This window comes from Canis lupus, unplaced genomic scaffold (genome assembly GCF_011100685.1).
Source record: "Canis lupus familiaris isolate Mischka breed German Shepherd unplaced genomic scaffold, alternate assembly UU_Cfam_GSD_1.0 chrUn_S311H471, whole genome shotgun sequence".
In the NCBI taxonomy this organism is placed as follows: domain Eukaryota; kingdom Metazoa; phylum Chordata; class Mammalia; order Carnivora; family Canidae; genus Canis; species Canis lupus.
In genome coordinates, this window is record NW_023331240.1 from 15,315 (window position 1) to 43,137 (window position 27,823).

Consider the following 27,823-nt stretch of genomic DNA (forward strand, 5'->3'; position numbering starts at 1 on the left):
TTTTGGGCACTATGCTTCATCTGTGAGCTGCATGTTCTTTGCTTTGCCTTTTAAAATCTTAAATGTAGGGGTGCCTGGGTGGCTCAGTTCAGTCAAGCGACCTATCCTTGGTTTTGGCTTAGGTCCTAATCTCAGGGTCCTTAGATCAAGCCCCCCGCCCTCATCGAGTCCCCCCACTTTGGGCTCTACACTCAGTGTAGAGTCTGCTTGTCCCTCTCCCTCTGCTCCTTCCCCCACTCTCAAATAAATAATTTAAAAATCAATATAATATTTGTTTTAAAAATATTTTTTTATTTATTCGTGAGAGACACAGAGAGAGAGGCAGAGACACAGGCAGAGGGAGATGCAAGCTCCATGCAGGGAGCCTGATGAGGGACTCGATCCCGGATCCTGGGATCACGCCCTGGGCTGAGGGCAGACACTCAACTGACGAGCCACCCAGGCGCTCCTAAATGTAATACCTGAATAGGTATAAAAGCCAAGTTTCAGGGATCCCTGGGTGGCGCAGCGGTTTAGCGCCTGCCTTTGGCCCAGGGCGCAATCCTGGAGACCCAGGATCGAATCCCATGTTGGGCTCCCGGTGCATGGAGCCTGCTTCTCCCTCTGCCTATGTCTCTGCCTTTCTCTCTCTCTCTCTCTCTGTGATTATCATAAAAAAATTAAAAAAAAAAAGCCAAGTTTCAAAATTCGAAAGGTAAAAAGGGATTGTACAATGAAATCTCGCTCCCACTCATCTCCTAGCTGCCCAGTTTCGCCCACCACAGGTTGGCAGAGGTGGACTGTGAGTTCCAACTCTAAGTCACATGGCTGGTCTTGCAGGCAACCGGCTCCTATCTTTAGGGGATTTCCAAAAGTCACCTCAATAACAAACTCAAGTACCCCTGAAAGGGGCTTGTTATGAACAAGACACTCCTTTCACTTTTGCAGCTCTCCAACTATTTAGAAACCCACTGAAAGACCAGCAGAAGATGTTCCTAGTGCTCTTAGGAAATTTCAAGGCTTTTAGAAGCTCTATGCCAAATAAATACTTCCTTTTATAAATCACAAATTGCAGACAGTGACGTTAATTGTAAATATTTTTTATTTTTTATTTTTATTTTTTTTAAATTTTTATTATTTATGATAGTCCCAGAGAGAGAGAGAGAGGGGGGGGGGGCAGAGACACAGGCAGAGGGAGAAGCAGGCTCCATGCACCGGGAGCCAAATGTGGGATTCGATCCTGGGTCTCCAGGATCGTGCCCTGGGCCAAAGGCAGGTGCCAAACCGCTGCGCCACCCAGGGATCCCTGTAAATATTTTTTAACCCAGTTTTCTATTTGTCTTTTAATTTTTGGTATATGCATCTCATAACCATTTTTGCCAAGGGGAAATTTAAATTTTTATGTAGTTAAATATATCAGGTTTTTCCTTTGTGGCTTCTGCACCAGTCTTAGAAAAAGTTACTTTATTCTGAAATGATTTTAAAAACCTCTCCCATTATTTATAGAACTTTTATAGTTTTATTTTAAACAGTGAAATCTTTGAATCAGCTAGAATTTATTAGATATGAATTTTAAGGTGGAGATCTAATAATCTGTTAACCTAAAGAAAGAGGTAAACTGAAGCAAGCTCAAATTATCAGAAATTGAGTCTCTCTGGGAATAGCAGAGGAGTTGCAATTCAGGAAATGCATGCTCTAGGGGATCCCTGGGTGGCCCAGTGGTTTAGCACCTGCCTTTGGCCCAGGGCGTGATCCTGGAGTCCCAGGATCGAGTCCCACATCGGCCTCCCCGCATGGAGCCTGCTTTCTCTCCCTGTGTCTCTGCCTCTGTCTCTCATGAATAAATAAATAAAAATCTTAAAAAAAAAAAAAAAAAAAAAAGGAAATGCATGCTCTAGCAAGCTACAGGTGAATTTGTTAAGGATTTGGGGCGGGCTGTATTCATGGGCAAGGAGTAGGGGTGTGCGTCCAGCTAGAGTTCAACTAAGTTCATTGGCATAAGGATGGGGAGAGATTCTTGGTGGATGTTCATTGGTCAGGAGCTAAGTCTATCCTCTGTAAATCAGGCATTTATGGAAAACCAGTCTCAGTTCTTAAGTTCCATGCTTCTAAAAGGCACGTGAGGTTCTCTATTTCATGTCTTCCAGTTTCATTTTAGATGGAAATCCTTCCACAAACCTATTTTTTCCCTTAATGGTTTTCCTAGTTGTTTCAACACTATTTACTGAATGAACTAACTTTTTGGTGGTGATTATAGTGTCACCTTTATATCCTAAACTCCCATCTACACTTTAGTCTGTTTCTACATTTCTTTTTTTGATACACTGATTATTTGCAGACAGTATCTCACTGTTTTAATTATACTGTTATAATATCTCTGATATCTTAGCACTAGTCCTCATAGATAGCTTAACCAAGGGAGAACTGTCATGTTTACAATGTCAAGTCTCTGAGGATGTGTCAAGCCTTTTTTTTTTTTTTTTTAAGATTTTATTTATGAGAGGAGAGAGAGAGAGACAGCATAAGTGGCAGTGGGGGGGGGGGGGGAGAGGGAGAAGCAGGCTCCCTGCTGAATGTGGAGCTGAAAGTGGGGGGCCTCCACAAGGAGGGTGGATCGATAGGGTAGGGAGGAGGCTTAATTTCACAACCTTGAGATCACAACCTGATCTGAAGGAGATGCTTAACCAACTGAGCCACCCAGGTGTGCCTGTATCATGCCTTTTCATGTCTTATATCTTTAGTAATGTTTCAAGTTTTCTTCAAAAAAAAAAAAAATCTGGATATTTAATCTTTTTTTGTGGTTATTATTATAAATGGGGCCTTTTTTTGAATTGCAACTCCTAGTCAGTAGTTGCTTATAAAAGCAATAGACTTTTACATATTAATTTCGCTCCCAGCCACCTTATTGAATTGTCTTATTTCTGTATATTTTGTAATAGCTTTCCCAATAGGTCCTTTGGAGTTTTCTGTATCTTCAATCATATTATCTGCAAAAGTGGTAATTTATCACTTCCTTTTCAAATTTTATAGTTCTATGTATTCTTTTTCTTACATACATATTTTGTTAGAACCTCCAGAATAAGAAGTGTGGATGTTCTTATTTCTGATGTTACTCCACACGTCTATTTTCCTGCTTTGTTTTCTGTTGCATTCTTTTCAAATGAAAATCTTATGTAGGATAATTATTTTATCTTTTCTTTTAAATCTTTGCTATATCTGAAAATTTTTTTAAATTTATTTTTATTTTTATTTATTTATGATAGTCACACAGAGAGAGAGATAGAGAGAGAGAGAGGCAGAGACATAGGCAGAGGGAGAAGCAGCCTTCAGGCAGGGAGCCCGACGTGGGATTCGATCCCAGGTCTCCAGGATGGCGCCCCAGGCCAAAGGTAGGCGCCAAACCGCTGTGCCACACAGGGATCCCTATATCTGAAATTGATAGGATGACATTCTAGTCAGGAGAGAGAAACAAAGTGAATGAGTAAATTATGTAATATTTAGATGGTAAGTACACTGGGAAACAACTCAAACAGGGTGCAGGGGAAGAAAAAATTTCCCTCTTCCCTTCTGGATTCCTTGGCTGGTCTAATAATAAAATAGACCTAAGACATATTGACAAGAGAAAACTAATTTAATTCATACATACAAGAGCCGCATTAAAAGGGTGACTCAAAGAAGTGACCAAAGCAGGAAGCCTTTAAACCTTTTAGACAAAGAAACAATACATTTATAAAAATTAACAAGACAAAGGGGTTTGAGCTTGGGGGGTAGTGAATAGGTAAAGAAGTAAAAAGGTTTGTTTATATAGTCTCTAGCCCTAAATCCCATCTCTGGTCATATGGATGTCTTCTAACCTCCTAGTACAGGGAGGACACCTTTCACGTGGGAGATTTATAATCTCCTTTCAGAGGGACAGAGAAGGGCCAGTGTTCTTGCATTTGCTGTTTGTTTCTCAAGAATCTTTATTTCAAAAATATTCAGTAAGCCAAAGTGGCATACTTTGGGTAAAAGAGTATAACCCCTATAAGGGTAAGGGGCTAGAAAGTGCTGAGTGTGGGAAAGGCTTGTAATTTTAAATAGTGGGCCAGAGCAGGCCTCACTGAGAAAGTAACACTAACGAAGACTTGAAGGATGAAGGGTATATGGGAATTAATCATTCCAAGTAGACAGAACAGCAACTGCAAGGGTTTTGAGGTGGGGATGGACTTCACAATAGAAAAACCACAATATAACTGAAACAGAGTACATAAAGGAAGAGTAGGAAGAGATGAGTTAAGAAGGGTGGGAGGAGGAGCAGATTTTCTAGAGCCCTGGACGTCACCGTCAGGCTTTGGTTTTACTGAGATAGGGAACCATTAAACCATTAGAGTAACATGATCTGATGGATATTTTAGAAGAATCTCTTTGCTACTGTATTAAATACCGATGTTTTGGGAGTGTGGGGGGAGGGGATTGTGGCGGTTAGAAGCTAAACACCACTTAAGAGACTATTACAAAAATCCATGTAAAGATGATGGATTCTGGATCTGTTTTAAAGGAAAAGCCAGCAGGATTTGCTGAGAGACTGTGGGATGTCAGGGGTAGAGGAACCATCACTGTGGAGAGACAGAGAAGGCTGTGAAGGACATCCCAGCTTTGGATATGTTATGTTTGTGAGATGTCTTGGACATTAATTAGAGCTCTAGATGAGGCAGCTAGGTATATGAGTCTAGAGTTCAAGAAGGTACACATTTGGGAGTTGCCAGCTTGTAGACTGTACTAAAGCCACAAGATTACCAAGAGAGTGAGTACTGATGGAGAAGAAAGAGACCCAGGGATTGAGCTGTGGTGTACAATAAGAAAAGGAACCTGCAAAGGACACAGAACAAGAAGCCAATGAGTTTGGAAAACAAGCACGAGTTTGCTGTGTCTTGAAAGCCAAAATGAAGAAGATGAATCCTGGAAGAGTGCTCAGCTGAGTCTACTCCTGCTGATGGGCTTAGGAAGAGGAGACCTATGCATCCATTCCTAGCTCAAGCCACACAGAAGGGTGTTCTTGGTAACCTTGAGAACAGTTTCAGTGTAGTAATAGGGTTGAAAAGTGAGACTGGATTAAAAATGCAGAGAGAATTAGAGACAGCCTTCCTTGGTTTACAAATGAAGCTATTTTCCTTATGGAACCTAGGGCATGTTTAGAGATTTTTGTGATTTGTGATTGTCATTTATTTAATGTCTGTTTCCTTAAAAATGTAAGACCTATGAAACCATCTCTGATCAAGTTGTGAAGTCCCTAAAGTAAGTCTTTCTGTAAAAAGGATGGGGAAAGAACATAAGTTCATTTCATTTGCCATTTGGTTTTCTGGATGGTGCAGTACACAGAAGTTAAAATTTCTCCGTAAGTCATATTAATGTAAGAATGCTCCATGAGGTCTAATTTACAGAAGAATAATCAAACTTATCAAACCCAATGGTCGGTTTCCTTGTCTGTGTTCACTTTGATCTTCCTTCCCTCTACTCCCACCTCCCACACCATCATTAGAATGTAGACTCCACAAGAACAGGAACCTTCACTGTCTTATTGATTCCTGAACTCCCAGGACCTAGAATACGCTCTGGCACATGGTCAGTTTCTCAATGAAATGCTAAGTGTTCAATGAAATGAAACACATGGTATGGAGACATTTTTGGCTGTAACAGCTGGGGGTGCGCAGGGGCATCCAAGAGCCAGAAATACCAATTAAGCTTCCTAAAATTCACAGGACAGCTCCTCACAGCAAAGATAATCCAACCTGAAATGTCCATAGTGCCAAGGTTGGGGAATGCTGCCTTAGAGCAAAAAGAAGTTGCTTGATTCACTTATGACTTGGGTTTGAGTCCCTGGAAGAAGAGCAGAGCCCGCAGCAGAAACCTGGGTATATTAAATTCACTCACGACACTGCTGGCTCTCACACAAGAATGCATCAGGCGTGGCTTTTAGAGATTCAATTTTGTGAACTCAAAGCAATGAAAGATTTCCAAGAAACATAAACTGAGGACTATCCTTATATCGAAAGGGATATTATATTTAAGAAAAAGAATATCCCAGTAGAATAATAAGAAAAAGACCTGATCTATACACATCACAAAAGACAGATAAAGGCCAAGGAATATGGAGGAAAATGCTCAACTTCATTAATATTTAAGGAATGCAATGTGCAACAATGATGTATTTTTTAATCAGATGGGCTAGACTTGAACAGACTGATAACAGCCACAACGGGTGAGAGTAGGGGGACGATAAGCACTGTTGGTACAAGTCCTTGGTAGCAGGATTTCAAATTATTTTTCTCCTTATGTTTTTCAATATTGCTCTTTTTAAAAAGGGAGCTTTTAACTTTTAAGTCACAATGCTATTGTCATCTGAAACAAAATCCTCCAATTATAGAAATATATGTATTCCATGTATATACATATATACTCTTTAAAAAATAGATTTTATTTATCTATTAGAGAGAGAGAGGGCAGGGGCAGAGGGAGAAGCAGGCTCCCCACTGAGCAGGGAGCCGGCTGCAGGGCTCCATCCTAGGACCGCGGGATCATAACCTGAGCTGAAGGCAGACGCTTAGCCGACTGAGCCCCCCAGGCGCCCCCCACACACATACTCTCAAAAAAATGTAGCTATACCTCCTAGTTCAGGGCCAAATCTTTCTGCCACGGAGCCTTCCTCCACATTGTACTATAATCTGATCCTCTTGAAAATAACACTGACCCTGTCACTTCCTTGCTTGGCACTCGCCGGTGGACCATGTTTCAGGGCAGGCCCCTCAGCGAGACCGCATGGGGCCCCTCCCCAACCGGACGGTCTTCTGTCCCCATGTCCTCCCTCACACTTTGGGTTCAACTTTACTACCTAGTGCTGCTCCTGGCCTTTGTCCCTGCTTTCTTTACTCCTTAGCCTGCCCAGAACCCCCACAGCCCCTTCCTTGGGGAGGGCACCCTGACCCAAAGTGCCTAAGGCCCCGGGCTTCCAGCCGTTATTTCACCCAGCGTGGAGCTTAGCCATCCTAGTGCTCTTCCTCCGTCCACACCAGGGTCTCCTTAGTTTTTGTATCTGCTGTGCTTGCTCACCGAGAGCCTGGTGAATAGAATGCTTGACATTTAAAGTGCTTTGCTCATGACCCGGTCTTCCTAGTTCTGATACTTCGTTTCACTTTTCTTATTGTTTGATATGTGCATTATTGACTTGGAAAAGTTTGTGGTCATACAGACACCATACATCAGAATCTGAGTATCCTAACTTTATAAACTCTTTCCGTAAACCAAAGTTCATCCTATAAACCTTAGAAACTGACTATAGATCCTAACTGAGTTTATTTTTTAAAAGATTTTATTTATTCATGAGAGACAGAGAGAGAGAGGGAGAGAGACAGGCAGAGGGAGAAGCAGGCTCCCCGCAGGAAGCCCAAGGCAGACGTTCAACCACTGAGCCCCCGAAGTGTCCCTCAACTGAATTTAAAACTAAGTAAGAATCATCTACCACTGGTGTTTTCCTTTTGAAAAGGAACATAGCTAAAGGCTATTGGGAGGACTGGGCCCTCAGAGGGTGTTCCCCCTCCTCTGTCCTTGGAGGCTGTGTTCAGCTCCCTATGGTCACCGGGGAGCTGAGGACACGGCATTGGGAGAGCGATGTGCCCTGGGGGCTCTGGACCGCACATGTGACAGGACCCAGTACAGGCCGCTATAGAGATCTGCCCGCCTGCAGCCACTCCACACAGGCCCTGGCTCGAGGTTCCCGTGTGTATTAGGCCTGCGGCCTATAGGCCTGGGGGTCTGGCCCTTTCTCGGGTCTGCCCCATCCCTCCAGGTACGAGGGCCAGTTTGAGATGACGCCCAGAAAGCTCCTGCGGAGGCCGCAGATGCAGTTTATAGCCTCTTCCACAACACAGAGACAGATTTCCAGAGAAGGCAATGGTTTTGAGATAATACTTAGTAAAAGGAAGGTGAGGGGAGGAAAAAAAAAAAAAGAAGAAGAGAGGGAGGATAAGTCAGGAAACTTGAATACAATCTGAATTTTAAAAATACAATTTTGTGTTTAATTGTGAGTGTCATCATTTTGGGGCCTCAAGGGGATTGTCTGCGGGCGACACGCCATCACTTTTACCTTAGAAGACAAAATGTAGAAGGTCCCAAAGATCTGAAGGTAACTGGTGTTCGCCCTCCTAAGGACCTGGATGTGACCGAATGACTGCACCCCCTGAGAAATACCTGTGTATACCTAGGGTTTTCAGATGAGATCTTGATTATTCAGTTAATGACCCACATACATAATCACAAATGTCCCCTCCCTCCGCTCCTATGAAGCTTCCTAGGGCAGTATATAGAGGTGCTAACGCAAATGGATAAAGGGGCAGACTGGGAAAACCGAGGAAATGATGCCCTTTACTTACAAAAATGCTTCATTCCACCTGGAGAATTAGATATAATTAGTATCTATATAAGTTTATATGACAATTTATTCTCATAATTTGAAAGTATACTCCAAGGGGGGACCTGGCTGGCTCGGCTGGAAGGGTGCGTGACTCTTGATCCCTGGGTCAAGTTCGAGCCCCACATTGGGCATAGAGATTACTTAAATAAATAAAGTAATAAAGTAGAATTTTTCCTTTTTAGACCCTCTTAGAGCCACTGAACCTACCTTTCTTGATCTAATCAAGGGATAGTCAATACTGAAGCACATGGCAACTCCTTGAAGAAGGATTAAAATAAAGGGAAAGAAAAAAAAAAAAAAGGGAAAGTTCTCAGGTTTTCTCTCGGGTATTTCTGTTGCCAATGGAAGGTGCTGCTGATACAACGGGCAGCATTGGTCAGTCTGACCCTGGTCCGAGCGATCTTGATTCTCTTATTTGTGGAGAATGAAAAGCTGTAGGTGTTTGCATAGTGAATCACCTAGTGAGACAGGCCCTATGGGGAGGAAATTCTTCATAAGAGCTACAGGGCCAAGCTGTAATCCCACAGCACACAAGCAGGTCGGGTACATGGTGAGGCTCCGCAGGGCAAAGAAAACATTATTTAACCACAAAAAATAATGACTCCTCCCATCAGTTTAAGAGTGGAAAGAACTTATTTGATCAAACCCTTGTTTAAAACAGATGATCCTGTCAATCTCCTCCATATAAGCAGCCAAGTCATTCCAGGGCTCTACGGCCTGCGGAAGCAGCACTGCTTGAGACCAGGCTTAATCATACCTCTGATCCTCGGATGAGCCAGACGGTAAAGGACTTCAAAATGTGCAAAAAGAGACGTCCTCCCGGAGCATTGGAGCATCCAGGCTCTGTGAAGCACCTTTCAGGTGACCCACGAGTCCCACCTGCTCAACAGCCCCACAAGGAGAACACAATTCAGGTTTCAAATAAGAACCATCAGTGGCATCCAGTGGCATCCGGCCCAAACTGCCACCCGCTGGGCCGGCTTGTCAGGTGGTCAGTGGGCCCCGCTCCCTCTGCAGCCGCTGGCCTGGCCAGGCCCTCATGCTCTACTGGGCGGAGAGTCCCCGGAGGAAGTGAACGTCAGCAACCGCTTACTCAGCAGGGCGTTGTGTCGCTTCAGGTGGGCGATGACGTCTCCCTGCTTTTCGACGATGTCTTCCAGGCTTGAGACGGTCCTGCACAGAATCAACACGGTGACGGGTGGCACCTGCCAACCAGTGCTCAGTAGTCTCTGCAAAGGGGTTCCTCCCAGCTTGCAGAGCACTGCGCTGTATTTGGGACCTTCTCCTTGACGTCGTAAGCCAAGGGAAATACTCCAAAATGAGATCCTTTCGTTAGACTTTGTTTTATCACAGTTGAATGGGAGTAAGCAAGTCAAACTGAATTCTAAAGGCACATCTGCACAACTATAAACGAGCAGTGGAATGTTTTCTAGATTTCCGGGGGCGGGGTGGGGAGCCCTACAATTCTTTTTTTCTAGTCTTTCATTCCTCCCCCCCCCCCACTCAACGCTTACCTGAATCCAGTCTCCGAGGTGATATTGCTGGGGTAAGCATAGATTTTTTCCTCTTCAAGTACATCCGGCTGTGGTTTGGCTTTATTAAATTTTCGAATTTTCACTAAAATAATAAAGTCATCATTGTCAGGTTATCTAATCACGAAAAACATTTTTTTGCTCCCGTTTATTCAAATTACATTAATTGGCCATGCTTTTCAAGTAAGTTAATATGGACAAAAATGCTTCATAAGGTGAATACACAGGTTTGTTTATGGATTTACTCAAACCTTTGAAAGTCTATGTGCCAGGCCTGTACTAAACACTGGGAATCCGGACAGTATCATTGTTGATAATAATAACAGCTATGAATTTTTTTGGGTGAATTTAAAACACAGAAGGCACAGGTGAACTATTGTGTATGGATTGCCTCATTCAGTTCTCAGAACTACCCCCTGAAGTGGATGCCCTTATCGCTCCGGCTTTATAAAATAAAATGAAGCCCAGGAAAGTTAAGTAAGTAGCCACATTTCTTTTTTTTCTTTTTTTCCTCTTTCTTTTTCTTTCTTTCTTTCTTTCTTTCTTTCTTTCTTTCTTTCTTTCTTTCTTTTTCTTTCTCTCTTTCTTTTTTCCTTCCTCCCTCCCTCCCTTCTTTCTTTCTTTCTCTTTCTCTTTCTCTCTTTCTCTCTTTCTTTCTTTCTTTCTTGATTTTATTTACTCATCCATGAGACACACAGGCAGAGGGAGAAACAGGCTCCCTGCAAGGAGCCCAATATGGAACTCGACCCTGGACCCCAGGGTCATGCCCTGAGCCAAAGGCAGATGCAGCTGCTGAGCCACCCAGGCATCCCAGTAGCCAAGATTCTAATCCAGGAATCAGGACTTTGAAACCTCCAATGTTGACGCTACCCTATAAAAAGAGCGACTAGTCCAGGGTAAAATACAGATGATACGTCTACAATTCAAGACAGTATGAAAAGAACCAAAATCAAAGCTTGTACAAGGAGCTGTGACATCTTGGAAAGCAGCCCCTTAACTCAGTAGGAGTGAGAAGGGAGGGCAGGTCATGGAGGAGGAGGATGGTAGGGCTTGAGTCCAGCCTTGAGGGAAACGTGAGAACTAACCGCACAGACTAGGGAGGTAGAGAGGAAGGGTGTTTTTAGTGTGAGAAGAGCCTGAGCAAATACTTAGGACCTCGAGAAGGTGTGTGTGTGTGCATAGGGTGGAAAGGTAGGCAGGGAAGACCTGAGGGACTGGTGCCACGCCGAAGCACTGAGGTTTAGTCCCGAGAGTAAATGGGAGTCACCGAAAGGAGCTCACCACCCCTCACCACCAAGGGGCAGGGATGAGTAGGGCCAGCTCACGGAAAGTCTTTTATTTCAGATTTTTCCTCCCTAGACGTTTAGAAAACTCTGAACGGGTAAGTTGTTCACGATCAAGAGTTACCTATGAATTACACTGAAGAGAAGGAATACGGATTAAGAAGACAGAGGAAGGGAGGCGAGTAGTGTGCCTACTGGACTCAACCCCGCGGGATGTGATGAGCATGGCCGTGGCAGGGACAGAGGAGAGGAGATGGATGGGGAGGCAGGCCAACTGATGGGAGATATAGGGTGGAAGGAAGAGCCTGGGACGGCAAAAAGGTCTCTGAGTTAGCAAGAGGTGGGGCTGGCACGGCTGGCTGAGATGGGGAGGATGGACAGGATGGTGGAAGGTTTGGAAGAAGAGAAAGGTGTTCCGGTCACTTCTGTCTTGCTGGTGGCCTGAACACTTGGATGGAAAGTATCACTTAGCAGGTGAACATAAAGCTTAGGGTGGCTCTGCTCACCTGGGAGCTGCCCACGAGGGCGCAGATGGTCATTTTTAGTAGCAGAATGAGAAAGGACGAGGGACGCAGAAACCCACCAGTAATAAAGAGGTGGGGAACCATCTGCTAAAAGGGAATGAAGGGGGATCCCTGGGTGGCTCAGCAGTTTGGCGCCTGCCTTTGGCCCAGGGCGCGATCCTGGAGACCCGGGATCGAATCCCACGTCGGGCTCCCTGCATGGAGCCTGCTTCTCCCTCCTGTTTCTCTGCCTCTATGTCTATCATGAATAAATAAATCTTTAAAATAAATAAATAAAAGGGAATGAAAATCAATCTCTACAGTGGTAGGAGGAGAACCAGGAAAGCGCCATCAAGGCCCCGCGCCAGGAAGCTGACAACCCACAGAGGACCCCGGTGCGGCCGTTCAGAGGCCACCGACGAGCTGGGCGGTTTGTGGGGATACATGATGCAACGGACCGAACCGCGCTCCCCCAAAGTGACACGTGCCAGCCCTCGCCCCCAATGTGACTGACTGGGACCAGGGCTTTTAGTGAGGTAACTAGTGTCACAAGAAGCGACAAGGGTGGGGCCCTGATGTGATGGGAGAGGCCAGGATGCGCTTGCACAGGCGAAGGTCCCGGGAGGATACAGCCAGAGGGATACAGCTCCAGAGGAGAGGCCTCGGGACCCTGGATGTGCGGCCTCGGGACCCTGGACATGCGGCCTCAGGACCCTGGACATGCGGCCTCTGGGATTCCGGGGCACCCGACCGGCAGGTGCGCCCACAGACCGCACGTCCGGATAGCCGTCCATGGCCCGGGCCCTGCCCCGCCTGGGTGAGGACTCTGGCACCTGCTGGGACAAGCCATCTCCGGAGAGGAGGCTCCATGGGGACAGGAGGCCAGGGCTGCGGTGGCGACTGCCAGCCCAGCACCACCGTGGCCACTGTCCGTGCAGCATGAGTGAGCTAGTGTGTGCCACGCGGGGGCTGAGGGGCCGGGCCGATCCCCGCTGCAACAGGTGTTCAAAGCTCCACATGCCGTTCTTCCCTTTTGCACATCAGCTTTCCGGGTGATACGTGTCCCGCATTCGTCCATGTAAAGCGCAAGTGCCATGGTTCAGCATAGGACCGGGTTGTGCAACCACCTCCAGCCACTTTCAGAGCATCTTCTTTGTTCCAGGAAGTGAGCCGGCACCCACTGGCCGTCCTTCCCCATCTGCCCCCTGCGCCCTGGCTCCAGGCAACCCCCGTCTTACCTCCTGTCCCCACGCTGCCCGTTCTGGGTGTTTCACACAGTCCTCGTGAGGGCTGCTCGCCCGCAGCGCCCGTCTCCAAGGGCCATGCGTGTTGGGCACACAGCAGCACGTCACTCCGGGTACCCGCTCCTTTCGAGGACCGGATAACATTCTACCGTATGACCCAGCACGTTGTGCTGATCTAGCCCTAATATATCCTAACACTAGACCGTTTCCACTTTGGGCCATTATGGACACTTCTTTGAACAACTGTATGGTTTTGTGGAGATGCGGACGTTTCCGGTTGTCTTGGGTTTATATGCAGGAGTGCAATGGCTGAGTCACATGATACGCACCTTGTGTGGCACGGCCAGGCTCACCTATGATTCTAATGTGCACGCTCAGCTGACTCCTAGGCTCAAGAAGTTTAAGAAGAGGTTAAAAGTGAGAAATTTGGGAGATTTGTGCAGGGCCCGTTAGGAAGGACCGGGAAGAAGCAGGCCGTACGATGCCGTATGATGCCAAGAGACGTGGTGTGCACCCTGCCGAGATGCCCTTGCCTTCCGGGTACGGCAGGGATGTTGGAGACGAGGAGCTCCTCGTGGCTTCCCGTGGCCCAGACACACTTGAGGTGCTACGGCTCCGGGGTTAGGGGAGATGGACGGAGGCCTGGGGCTCCCTCCAGCGGGTCAGGGAGGGCCCGGAGCGAAGGCGGCTATGGGGCCCCGGGGCGGGCAGGAAACCGGGAAAGCCCGAGGCCCAGAGCAAGAGGGGTACGTTTCCAGGAGGTCAGTCGTGTCAGATGCCATCTGGGGAAGATGAAGGCCGAGAATCGACCGACTCGTGATGGCCGCCGGTGAATGGGAGTTTTCCTGTTCACATCCTAGCTGGCTCTCTCAAATGGCCTCCTTCGCATCAGAATTCCTGAACAAAGGAAGAAGCCTGGAACACACGTAAGCTTCTTGAAGTGGGGGACAGGAAATAACAGCTCTACGGCATTCAGGTGCAAGCCAGGGGACAGAACTAAGAGACGCATCACAGTCTGACACAATAAAAAGGCCTCTGTGGCCTTTAAAATAGATTCGATTGAACACATTCAGCATTTTCTCGATCAAAAGTCAGGCAATATCACCAATTCAAAGCACTCTTTCCATCGTAAGCCAAGGAAAGCAGGCATGCTAGGACGTCAAAACACGGAAAAGGGCAGGTGCGCTTGGTCACCGCTTCCATTCTAGCCCGAATCTCTCACAGCTTCAGAGCAGTTGTACCGGCTGCTGGAAGGCTGATAACTGGGGTGGCGTTAATTGCATCATCTTTTATTTACCCCCCCCCTTTTTTTTTTTTTTTTTTTTTTTTTTTAGAGATTTTACTTATCCATTTCAGAGGGTGGGGAGAGGGAGAGCGAGTGCGAGTTGGAGGAGGGGCAGAGGGAGAAGTGCCCCCCCCCACCATGAGCAGCGAGCCCATGGGCTAGACCCAGGGCCCTGGCAGACAGGCAGACACCCAACTGACTGAGCCACCCAGGCATCCCTTTGGCTTACTTTTAAATGAACAGAGCTAATCGAATTTAGTAGGTCAAAACTGTTTCAAGTTTTATTTTCCTAGTTTTCCCCTGTAGAGGTAGTAAAGCAAATTAGTGCCCAACAAGAAGGGTCCATCTTGTTTTCTAGAGGTTAACTACTTAAAATGCAAATACGCTAGTCAAGGTCAGGTTATAATTAGTATATCAAAGAATCATGTCCTAAAGAATCACTTTCAATGTTATCAAAACTCATTATCTTTTCAAATCATTTCAGTATGGAGAAACATGAAAAGTCCATACATTGGGGCCCAAGCTTATATTTTCTACGACACTGAACAAAAGCAACATTTGTCTCTAGAAGCTACTCCCTAAATCTCTCCTGTCAAAACCGCAATACATTTAAAGGCACATTATAGAATTTAAAAAGTTAAGCCTACTCTTAAGGATGTGGAGGTAAAACAGACATACTTCGATCTTCCAAAGAAATTCAATATTTGCGGCAACCCTAAGTTTATAAATTATATTATAAACCCTTCCTATGTAAACCGTCCATGTATTTTGAAAGTCGGAATTAGCAATTATCAGGTTTTCTTACAGTAGGGAAACATATTCACTTAAGATTTAATGGTGTTTTTATTCAGATATAAATTTTAATATTAATGAAATATGTTACTAAGTCTTCACATATAGAATAAAGCAATTTTTTTAAAAGACTATTTCTTTGACACACACACACACACAGAGAACAAGCATAAGTAGGGGGAGCAGCAAACAGAGATGGAGAAGCAGGCTCTGCACTGAGCAGGGAGCACGATGGGGATTTGATCTTAGACCCTGGGATCTTGCCCTGAGCCCAAGGCAAATTCTTAACTGACTGAGCCACCCAGGTGCCCCAATTTCCCCTTACACGGTCCTTGGAATGTTCCTAAGTCCTGCTACGTCATAGAGCATTCGATAGGTACTACAGAAAATACCTCACTACCAGAAGGCTTGCACCCTTTCTAATAATAAAAGTAGGGATCCCTGGGTGGCTCAGTGGTTTAGCGCCTGCCCTTGGCCCAGGGCGTGATCCTGGAGTCCCGGGGTCAAGTCCCATGTCGGGCTCCCGGTGCATGGAGCCTGCTTCTCCCTCTGCCTGTGTCTCTGCCTCTCTCTCTCCATGTCTATCATAAATAAATAATCCTAAACAAACAAACAAACAAATAAATAAATGTAGTAGAGCTACCGTAAAATAACATGGTAAGTGAATGCTATATTCAGAGCTAAACTATCTCATTTACAGCATTTGACAGAAGTGTTGTAGAATGGAACTGATCTCAATCAACAAAGTAATTTAATATTCGTTTGTCACATGGTAGCAAGCTATTTCTTATATGCAGAAAAATTAACCTTTAAAACTAAAGTCTCGGCAGCCCAGGTGGCTCAGTGGTTTAGCGCAGCCTTCGGCCCAGGACGTGATCCTGGAGACCCGGGATCGAGGCCCACGTCGGGCTCCCTGCATGGAGCCTGCTTCTCCCTCTGCCTGTGTCTCTCTGTCTCTCTCTCTCTCTGTCTCTGTGTCTCTCATGAATAAATAAATAAAATCTTAAAAATAAATAAATCTTAAAAAAAAAAAACCCAAAGTCTCATTCTTTTCTAGGAAGTTTAGTGGGTGATATACATTTTTTTTAAGTGAGGTACAGAATGCAATCTCCATAATTTGGCTCATTGTTAGCTAATAGCTACAGAAAAGTTTATAAAGGTCAATCAATAATGTGACATTCACATTTATAAACTAGTTACCCCATTCATATTCTAAATGCTCTTCTAGGGATCCCTGGGTGGCACAGCGGTTTTAGCGCCTGCCTTTGGCCCAGGGTGCGATCCTGGAGACCCAGGATTGAATCCCACATCGGGCTCCCGGTGCATGGAGACTGCTTCTCCCTCTGCCTATGTCTCTGTCTCTCTCTCTCTCTCTCTGTGTGACTATCATAAATAAATTAAAAAACAAAACAAAACAAAAAAAAACTAAATGCTCTTCTATAGGCCTAAGGAGATGCACCAAAAAAAAAAAAAAAAAAAAAAAATCAGTAAAATGAAACATGAGTTGAGATCCACAGGACTTTATCTTTCATAAGTAGAGAAATGACTCTCTTTTAAAATGCATAGAGGAGATATTTATTGTCACAAAATAACTGTTATGCAGCGGCAAAAAATTAGCTAGTATTTTGGACAGACGTACTATATGCCAATATTGCAGCAGGAATGAAATCTAGATTTTTCCAGGGCTTGAATTCTTTTCTGTCAAAAGTATCCCTCCATCTATTTTTCATGTTACATATCTAAAGCTTACTTTATTATTTTTTTTAAAGATTATTTATCTTAGTGTGTGCAGGGGGAAGGGCAGAGGAAGAGGGAGAAAGAATCTTCAAGCCCACTCCCTGCTGAGCTGAGCGTGGACCCCGATAGGGGCTCATCCAGGACTCTGAGATCAGAACCTGAGCTGAAATGAAAAGCTGGCCACTTAACCAACTGAGCCACTCAGGCGCCCCAGTAAAGCTTACTAGAATCTTACCACTGGGGTGCCTGGGTGGCTCAGGTGATGACCCCAGGGCCCTGGGATAGGCCCACAACTGGGCTCTGGGCTCAGCAGGGGGTCTGCTTCTCCCTCTGCCCCTCCCATTCTCTCTCTCAAATAAATAAACCTTAAAAAAAATTTTATGGGGCAGCCTGGGTGGCTCAGCGGTTTAGCACTGCCTTCAGCCCAGGGAGTGATCCTGAAAACCCGGGATTGAGTCCCATGTCAGGCTCCCTGTACGGAGCCTGCTTCTCCCTCTACCTGGGTCTCTGCCCCTCCAGCCCCCTCTGTGTCTCTCGTGAATTTAAAACAAAACAAAAAAAAATCTTAAAAAAATTTTTTATCACTGAGAGTTGAGACAGAGACAGAGAGAGACAAACAGACTGGCCCTCAGACAGCCCTAAATTTAGAAAATAAGTTCCTAAATGGTTTGTCTTAGAGCAAGTCTGGGCTAAATGCAGTTTGCATGCATTCTTTATTTACTTAATCTGTATTTCATCATTTCAAATTTAAGTGCCAGGCTTACATCTCAGTTGCCTTTGATAAACCAAACGTTTGTGGATCTTTTCATTTTTGTTGTGTTTACTTTTCGGATACAAGGCGTCACTTGACAAAATTTGTTGACACAAATTCAGAAACAACTCACTGGTATTTTGTGATTCTCACCTGTGTAGATGAGCAGACAGGTCAGGGAACAGAGCAGTTCCAGGGCCAGGATGGCCAGGACGAGGTAAAGATACAGCCGGGCGGGCGCGGGGAAGGAGTGCTGCACGCTCAGCACCAGGAGGAGAGCCGTGCTGCCTGCGGACGAGAGCGGAGAGGGCGCGCGGTCAGCGGCGGCCCACAGGTGCACGCCCCCCGCCCAGCGGAGCCCACAGCAGGTGCACGCCCCCCCCCCCCACATGAGCCCGCGGCAGGTGCACGCCCCACCCCATGTGAGCCCGCGGCAGGTGCACGCCCCACCCCACATGAGCCCGAGGCAGGTGCACGTCCCCCACGTGAGCCCGCGGCAGGTGCACGCCCCACCCCCATGTGAGCCCGCGGCAGGTGCACGCCCCACCCCACATGAGCCCGAGGCAGGTGCACGTCCCCCCACGTGAGCCCGCGGCAGGTGCACGCTCCCCAGCCCCTCCGCGGAGCCCGCGGCAGGTGCACGCCCCCCCACATGCCGAGCCCCCCCAGCGCAATCAGCAAGGCCCGCTCCTTGAGGACGAAGCCCACACGGCCCGCAGCTGACGATGCCCCACAGAGACAATCACATAAGACGCCGGATTTTCTTAAAGAAATGATTGTTACTATTTTCTGTTTATAAAATAATTGACGACGGCCTGGCGGCCAGGGACCGCGGCCCCGGCGCATGGACAGTGTCGGGTGCGGTGTCCCTGGGAACCCCGGTCACACCCCCCCGCCCCTGCCGCACCCCTGGAACCTGGGCCCGCCTGCGCCCAACCTCGGGTCCGCAGGGCGGCGTCACCGGGTGGCCTGGCTCAGGTCTGCCCCGCGGGCTCCCGGCCCCGCCCAACCCCGAGGGCCCCGCGGCCTCCGAAGACCTCTGGCCTCCTTCCTCGGACTTGGGGGCAGCGGCACAGGAGGAAAGGAAGGGCCCGAGTGGGGCGGCTGGCGGGGCTGTGGCTGCAAGGGCCGGGGGGACTGCCTGGAGGAGGCGGCGTCCACGAAGGGCCGACAGTGAACTGGGTCATAGCTGCGAGGGCCTGGGGGCTGCCTGGAACCTGGCCACGGCTGCAAGGGCCCGGGGGCCGCCTGGAGGAGGCGGCGTCCACGACAGCCCCACAGCAGAACCAGGCCACAGCCAGCTGCTGGCGGCCACCGCGGGTGTGGACACAGTGTGACCCCCCCACAGCGGGTGGGCATCAGGACGGGGCTGGTCACCCCAGGACACCGCCCCAGCCGCAGCCACGACGGTGCCAGGCGCCCAGGCCCCGCGACTCTCAGATGCGAGGCCCAGACCCCGGGCGAGTGGAATCTCGGGGCGCATGGCCCCAGGTCCCTGATTCCCCGGGTCCTGGTCTGAGCGACATGAACGTGACACCATCTGGGGCTGAAGTCGGGGTCCAGTTGCTCGGTTGACACGAGGGGTCCCGGGAGCTAGACCTCGGGCCTCGGGGACCCCAGCTCCAGGGTGGCCCGACACCCAGCTTCCCCGCTCACAAGGCATCGAGGCCTTTAAGGTAAAAAGGCGTTTCTGCTGTGCCCTTTGTGGGAGGAAAGGTTCCAGCGGCACCTGCTGGCCGCGGCCTAGTCGAGCTCCCCCGGGGCGGGGAAGGGGAGCCAGGCTCCAAGATGCTCCTCCTCTGCTGCAGCCGACCCCGCGGCCCCCACTGACAGCGCCCGGCCTTGAGCAGCCTGCCCAAGCAGATGTATTAACAGCGCACAGAGAAAAATAAACATTAAATTCCATAGAGCCGTTTTTCTGGGGGGGGGGGGGATTAATTTTGATTTCCAATCTGGTTTTCAAAACGTCTGTTTATTCTGGACTCAAACCAAAAAAGAGGGTCTTTTAAAAAGTAGAGATTTCTAGCACCACGGCAAAAATAACCCGAAGAAGCTCAATGTAATTCCATCCAGCCTGTAAAATGTCGTGACAACAGGGACACCTCGGGGGGCTCGGTCAGTTACATGTCTGCCTGCCGCGGGCTCAGCTCAGGATCCCGGGGTCCTGGATCGCAGCCCTGCGTGCGGCCCCCTGCTCATCAGGGGACTCTGCTTCTCCCCCTCCCCACGCCCCTGCTCGAGCTCTTTCTCACTCACTCTTCCTCAAATGAGCAAAATCTTCAAAGTAAAAATAAAGGAAACGTTTGCAACGATGAACAAAAGAGGCACGAATGCAGCTAAGTCCCATATGGACTTTCTGATCTCGCCCTTCATAAAGTTTTTCAAGTTTTCCATTTTGCATAATGCACCTTATTTTCTAACAGGCTCTGTCACCACAAGAAAAATACAGCATCTCATGAAAGTGAAGCAATTACGTCCTCTTACCCTACAAGTACAAAGAGCAGCAGCTCTGCAGCTTCTCGTGATGAAGCAGGCTGCTCCCGTGGAAAGGGCACGGGAGTCCGCGTTTAGACACAGGGAGATACGCGTGATGTGGGGACCAAACGGAAGAAAAATGATTAAATTTCCTTACTACTTACAGCCCATGACAAGTCCTTGACACAGGCAGAGTGACCTCCCTCTAGGGACGCAGCTGCCTCGATGTTAATACCTTTGCTGGCGGTGACGGGTAGTCTTAGCCCGACGCCCAGGGGCCTGTAAGCGACTTTAACAGGAAGGTTCCTTAGGAGACCTCCCTTAGGCTCTGGCCTCCAAGACAGATGTGGCTACCGTCCCCCAAGCACGTGGCCTGCCGATATGCATCTGAGGGTCTCATGACCGAGTTTTTACTAAACAGCAATAAATGACCTTTTCTTCTTCTTCTTTTTTTTTTTTTTAAGATTTTACTTATTATTCATGAGAGACCCAGAGAGAGAGAGGCAGAGACACAGGCAGGGGGAGAGCAGGCTCCATGCAGGGAGCTGATGCGGTACTCGATCCTGGGACCCTGGGGTCACGCCCTGAGCTGAAGGCAGAGGCTCAACCCGCTGAGCCAGCCAGGTGTCAATAAAAGACCTTTCCTAACAAATAGCCAGCCCCCTCAGGATCCTGGAAACCCGGCTTCAAGATTCTTCAGAGACTTCCGCTCTCCCTAACCCCTCAAACCCGAACGTACATAATGCCCATGGGTCCTGTCCCCCACTGCTTTAAATAAAAACCACCCTTTTTGCACCAAAGATGTCTCAAGAATTCTCAGCCGTCAGCTCTGAACCCTAACGTCTTTCCTACATCACACGGACCCCGTGTTCATAATGATGGGGGGCAGGTGGCAGACAATGCCACCCCAAAATATGCTTTTTTTCCGCAAAGGATTATTTTAAGCTGATTATTTTAAGCAGGTGAAGCTCTGAAAGCTGAGTAGAAGTGAAAAGATCTCTTTTGTAAGAGACATTGATGGGGAAAACTACATTTTGTAAGCATGTCCCCCTCCTCTGTACCGGGGAGAGAAGGAGGACTTTAAATTTCTAGAAACTATTACCGACTGAGAATGCAGTAATCTGCACAACAATCTTACCCTGTGGACAGTGCTTTTCCTGGCAGCCTCGCAAAACTCCTCCAACCTCCCCCACCCGCCACCGTCTCCACTCTTTAACTGGAGGGTGGTGTTTAAGGTGGTGACTTGGCCCATTTTGGAGAGTTGCTCAGTCTTCTTGGTTCTCTCCCATGCGCAGGCTAAGTAAACTCCTGGTCGTTTTCCTCTTGTATACTGTCTTTTATTACAGTGTCTTTTATTATCAGCAAAAATCTACCTAGAAGGATAGAGGTACATTCTTTTCCCTCCCCTCCCCTATTGATCACAAGCACAGATGTCAACGGAAAATTAGACTAAATATATTTATTAAAAAAGCTTCAAGACATTAAGGTGATCCGAATTTTAGTGGCCACAACACACATCATTCTCACAAAAACTGAGAGCATATATTTGATTAAAGTCAACCGTCACGTTTGCTTTCTGCTGGAATTTCTGCCGCGCAAGCAAGCCACAGACAGACAAGCTGAGCCAGACTCACCAGTGGAGTGGATCAGCAGCGTGAGTCCTTTCAGGTGCCTGGTCGACAGGTAGATCATGGTGTAGCCCCGGTTTCTCACTTTGTTGTGGTGATACTGGATTTGTAGCGCTCAAGAAGGAAATGCAGGATCCACAAGATAACCTTTCCCAAGGATTATGACTGTCTGAACTTTCAGTGGGTTGGTATAGTTTCCTGGGCACTTGTCCTCAATTGGATTAGGGTAAGAACAAAGTATACCTGTTAAAAATGCTAAAATGACAAATACAACCTGTGGAAAGGAAAGCAGTCGGATTAAAATTCAATAATTGGAATTAAGAAATGATTATCACCATCCCAGCACATACTCACATACTCCTATCTATGACTTTTGCTATCCTATTTTTATAAATGAATTTTATTTTATTTATTTTAAAAAGATTTTATTTATTTATTCATGAGAGACTCAGAGAGAGAGAGAGAGAGAGGCAGAGACACAGGCAGAGGGAGAAGCAGGCTCCATGCAGGGAGCCCGACGTGGGACTCGGTCCCAGGTCTCCAGGATCATGCCCTGGGCCGAAGGCAGCGCTAAACCGTTGAGCCACGCGGGCTGCCCTATAAATGAATTTTAAAACAACTTCTTCTTAAAACCATTTTACAAACGTTTTAAACAAAATTTGGAGAAAAATTTGCAGAAATTTTGGAAACAAATCATAAATAAGAAAAGCTACCCCCGGGCAGCCCCAGTGGCTCAGCGGTTTAGCGCCACCTTCAGCCCAGGGCATGATCCTAGAGTCCTGCATCGGGTTCCCTACATGGAGCTTGCTTCTCCCTCTGCCTGTGTCTCTGCCTCTCTCTCTCTGTTTCTCATGAAAAATAAATAAATCTTTAAAAAAAGAAAAGCTACCCCCAAACCCATCAAATAGTTCATGTTACACAATTTCTTTCCCACTTCTCTTTTATTGAAAAGAGTAAAAACAGTTAATTTAGTGCATCAAAGGTAATTAAAATCAGGGTTTAAAAAGCTTTACTTCTAGTTTCAGTTTTAAGAGAACAAAAATAGCTATCCAATTAGATTGACAAAAATTTGAGATCGGTGTCAAAATAGAGGCAAATGGACTTTCTCATATATTGCTGACTGGTCTGGGATAGAGAAAAAGAATTTGGAAGCAGCTTGACACAGTACTACTGTCCTAAGGACTCGACCCATTAGAAGTAAAACCATCAGGACAGAGGGTTCTATGGCTACAAATATTTACTGCAATATTCTCTGTATTTGCAAAAAACTGCAAAGTGCCCAAGGATGCGTGTTCATCCACAGCAGGATGCTTCATAAATTAAGATACATCTACTCCTACAGCAGAATGTTTTTCAGCTATGAAAGAATTTACTAAGTTTCCCTGTATTAATTTGGATGGATGTCTGTATGTTGAGATTAAAAAAAAAAAGTTGTCGAGTAGTAGTTCAAGGTGTGGTGCACACACCAGCACAATCGGCATCACAGGGGACTCGTCAAAAATGCAAATTCTCAGATCCCACCCCAACCAGCAGAATCAAAATCTCTGGGAGCATCCGCCAAACAATCTAGTTTAACAAGCTTGCCAGGGAATCTGTCACATGCTCAGGTTTGGGAAACCCCACTGCAGAGTAATAAATACTGTATTATCCACCTGGGGGTGGGTGGAAGAAATGGGAGAAATCCTTACATATGTGCTAATCTGTGTGTATTTAGGTAGTCTCCATGCCCAGCGCAGAGCCCCATCAACACGAGGCTGAACACAGGACCCTGAGATCAAGACCTGAGCTGCGATCAAGAGTTGGTCACTTAACCAACGGAGCTACCCAGGCAGCCCGTCTTTTGGTATATATTTGTATGATTTTTTTAAAAAAAGCAGTAAGATACATTCATTTATTAACTCAGGGAGAAAGACTAAAGTAGCGAAAAGGGAAGATAGGATTTTATCTTTGTTTGCTTTGGTAATGTTTTACTTGTTACAATAAGGAAGTTTTTTGGGGCAGTTTCCATAATTTGGCAGTTACAGATAATGCTTCTATAAATATTGGGGTGCTTGTTATCCCTTTGAATTAGTGTTTTTGTATTCTTTGGGTAAATCCCCAGCAGTGCAACTGCTGGGTCATAGGGCAGCTCTATTTTTAACTTCTTGAGAAATCTCCAGTTTTCCGGAGCGGCTGCACCAGTTCCCATTCCCACCAACGTTGTAAGAGGGTTCCCTTTCTCCGCATCCTCTCCAACACCTGCTGTTTTCTTGTGTTGTTGATTTTAGCCAATCTGACAGGTGTGAGGTGGTATCTCATTGTGGTTTTGATCTGCATATCCCAGACGATCAGTGACGTTGAGCATCTTTTCACCTGTCTGTTGGCCGGCCGTGTGTGTGTCTTCTTTGGAGAAATGTCTGTTTGTGTCCTCTGCCCATTTCTTGATTGGGTTATTTGTTTTTTGGGTGTTTGAGATGTATAAGTTCTTATTATATTTTGTATACTAACCCTTAATTGGGTATGTCACATTTACAAACATCTTCTTCCATCCCATAGGTTGTCTTTTAGTTTTGTTGATTATTTCCTTTGCTGTGCAGAAGCTTTTTTTTTTTTTTAAGATTTTATTTATTTATTCATGAGAGACACAGAGAGAGAGGCAGAAACACAGGCAGAGGGAAAAGCAGGCTCCCTGCAGGGAGTCTGATGTGGGACTCGAACCCAGGATCCTGGGATCACGTCCTGAGCTGAAGGCAGATGCTCAACCACTGAGCCACCCAGGCGTCCCCAAAAGCTTTTTATTTTGATGTAGTCTCAATAATATATATGTTTTTGCTTTTATGTTTCTGGCCTCAGGAGACATATCTAGAAAAGTGTTGCTATGGTCGATGTCAGAGAAATTGTCTGTGCTCTTTTCTAGGAGGTCTATCGTTTCTGGGCTCACATTTAGGTCTTTAATCCATTTTGAGTCTATTTTTGTGTATGGTGTAAGAAAGTGGTCCAGTTTCATTCTTTTGCGCAGAGCTGACCAGTTTTCCCAACATCATGTGTTGAAGAGACTGTCTTTTCCCCATTGAATATTCTTTCCTGTTTTGTCAAAGATTAATTGATCATATAATTCATTTCTTGGCTCTCTATTCCGTTCCACTGATCTATGTGTCTATTTTTGTGCCAGTACCATACTGTTTTGGTCACCACAGCTTTGTAATAGAACTTGAAGTCTGAGTTGTGATGCCTCCAACTTTGTTTTTCCTTTTCAAGGCTACCCTGGCTCTTTGGGGGTCTTTTGTGGCTCCATACAAATTTTAGGATTGTTTGTTCTAGCTCTGTGAAAAATGCTGCGGGTGTTCTGATAGGGATTGCATTAAATATGTAGATTGTTTGGGGTAGTACAGACATTTTAACAATATTTGTTCTTCCAATCCATGAGCATGGAATGCCTCTCCATTTCTCCATGGCATTTTCAATTTCTCATCAGTGTTTTATAGTTTTCAGAGTATAAGTTTTTCATCTCTTTGGTTAGGTTTATTCCTGGGTATCTTATGGTTTGTGGTGCAATTGTAAATGGGATAGATTCCTTGATTTCTCTTTCTGCTGCTCCACTATTGGTGTATAGAAATGCAACAGATTTCTGCACATTGATTTTGTATCCTGTGACTACTGAATTCGTTTATCACTTTTAGCAGTTTTCTGGTGGAGTCTTTCAGGTTTTACATATAGTATCATGTCATGTGCAAAATAAAAGTTTGACTTCTTCCTTGCCAATCTGGATGCCTTTTATTTCTTTTTGTTGTCTGACTGCTGAGGCTAAGACTTCATTAGTATTAGCTAGTATTACATTAAATAGAAGTGGTGAGAGTGGACATCCCTGTCTCGTTTTTGACTGTAAAGAAGCTTAGTTTTTTCCCCATTTAGGATGTTAGCTGTGGGTTTTTCATAGATGGACTCTACTATGTTGAGGTATGTTCCTTCTAAACTGATTTTGTTGAGGATTTTTATCATGAATGGATGTTGTACTTTGTCAAATGTTTTTTTTTTCTGTATCTATTGAAATGATTATGTGGTTCTCATCCTTTTAAAAAAATTAATGTGATGTATCATGATTTGCAAATATTGGACCATCCTTGCAACCCAGGAATAAATCCCTCAATTGTGGTGAATGATATAATGTATTGTTGGATTTGGTTTGCTAGTATTTTGTTGGGGATTTTTGCATCTACGTTCATCAGAGGTATTGGCCTGTAGCTCTCTTTTTTGGTGGTGTCTTTATCTGCTTTTGGTGTCTGGGTAATGCTGGTATTTTTTCTTGTTTTTTTTTTTTAACACAAGATTTTCTTAGTCCTAAAATTAGGGCAATTAATCCCATAGTATCATAGACAAGCAGTTTAATATAAAAAAGTTTTTCAAAATGATATGTGTGCATGTTTGTGTGTGTGTATGTTCGGGGAATATATACACAAAGAGTGTGTTGCACAAATTAAAGAGTATGTTATAAAAAAAGGAAGAAAAAAACAGGCCACAATCCAGGGACCAGGAGGCCACATCTGCACATGGTGGCACCAGGAAGGAAGTGCTTCAGTTGCTAATCTGGGGATCAGGAAGCCATAGCAGAAGCATACCACACTTAATAGATCTGCACAGGGAAGAAGGATGCACCTCTCTCCTCAGGGTATTCAGCTCTGAGTACAAGTCTACACAGTGTGTGTCACTGGAACAGCATCTGAACAAGTCAATGAGCCACATTCATTCTCCTCATAAACACTTGGGATTGCTAAGAATTTGCCCTCTTGATTTTTCACATTGTAGCAAAGAACACATCCTCTAGTGCTTCAGATCTCAACAACCAAAATGGAGATAATTAACAGACTAGATGCAGAGCCATCAATAAGCCTACAAGACCATTTGCACATACAGGGTTTTTTGTTTTTCTCTCTAGGAGTTTCTTTTTGTGTCTATGTGATTACCTACTAGTTACCTACTAGTTGCAATACATGTGTTTTTAAAAATCCCCAGATATTTGGGGCACCAGGGTGGCTTACTTGGTTGGGCATCCCACTCTTGATTTCAGCTTAGGTCATGGTCTCAGGGTTGTGGGGTCAAGCCCCGTTTTGGGCTACATGCTGAGCATGGAGTCTGCTTAGGAGTCTCTCTTTCCCTCTCTCTCTGCCTGCCTCCCCACCATTCATGCTCTCTTCCCAAGGAAAAAAACAAAAAAAAACCCCAGACATCTGTAATTTTATCATTGCTTAAAATATGGGGCAACACTACTTATTGTTCTGCTGCAACCTGATATCCCTGCTTAACATTACTTCCTAAGTGTAGATAAATTGATAAATTTCTGTGTCAACATAGATTTATCTACATCTTTTTTTTAATAACTGAAAAAGTAATATATGCATGTGGTTAAAAAAAACCTTCAAAAAAAAAAAAAAACCTTCAAATAGTACAAAATGCAAATACTAAAAATATCAGGTGCCTTCTACAAGGCCCTCAGTCCTCCACCTCAGTAGCAACTAGTGTTAAAAGGATCTTGCGAATGGTTCTAGAAATTTTCTGTTTATATATGGGAATATACGTGCACACCAGCCCTCTCAATTATCTTTTAAAACGTGCAAATAGGAACGTTCTGTGCACACTGCCGTAAATCTGTGTTTGTAGACACTCAACAATGTAAGTGTGAAGGCTAGTCTAATTAATATATACACGTCCACCCTGTTTCTTTTTCAAATGTTGCAGAGCGCTCCTTCATATGGATGGGTCATACAAAGTGTCCTCTGAATGGTGATAGTTGCAATATCTTGATATTACAGACAACATGATTAAAACATTCTTACACATATGCAAATATATCTATAAATTCTTTGAAGTAGAAAGATAAGTAAAAAAGGATGCACATTTTAAATGTTGCAGATGTAGCCAAGCTGCCCTCTGAAGAGCGTATATATATTTAAGAACATCACCTCTGTATGGATTACTTCATCCCAGTCAACTTACATGTATTAATAAGAGAAGATTTGCTATGATGACCGTAGGAAGAGGATGGAATCTGGGTCTAAAATGAGCATGTAATGAATGATGTGGGAGATGGTGGGTATCCAGAAGGGGGTCATCTTCAATACTCTGGGTGAGATCCAAGGAACCCTGCGGTACAGAAAAACAGAAGCAAATATAATCACCACTTTCTAGATTACG

The 27,823-nt window shown here is 45.6% G+C and overlaps 1 protein-coding gene across 1 annotated transcript; it reads right to left on the minus strand.

The window, feature by feature from the left end:
* Window positions 1-9,035: 9,035 nt before the first annotated feature.
* Window positions 9,036-27,781, minus strand: LOC119879126 (transmembrane protein 192-like; the record flags this gene model as incomplete). The annotated part of the gene is given in 7 exon segments (XM_038589570.1): window positions 9,036-9,598; window positions 9,940-10,042; window positions 17,706-17,840; window positions 21,662-21,761; window positions 21,764-21,811; window positions 21,813-21,929; window positions 27,626-27,781. Coding segments are annotated over 7 exon segments (795 nt in total), but the record flags the coding sequence as incomplete, so codon positions are not given.
* Window positions 27,782-27,823: the final 42 nt, after the last annotated feature.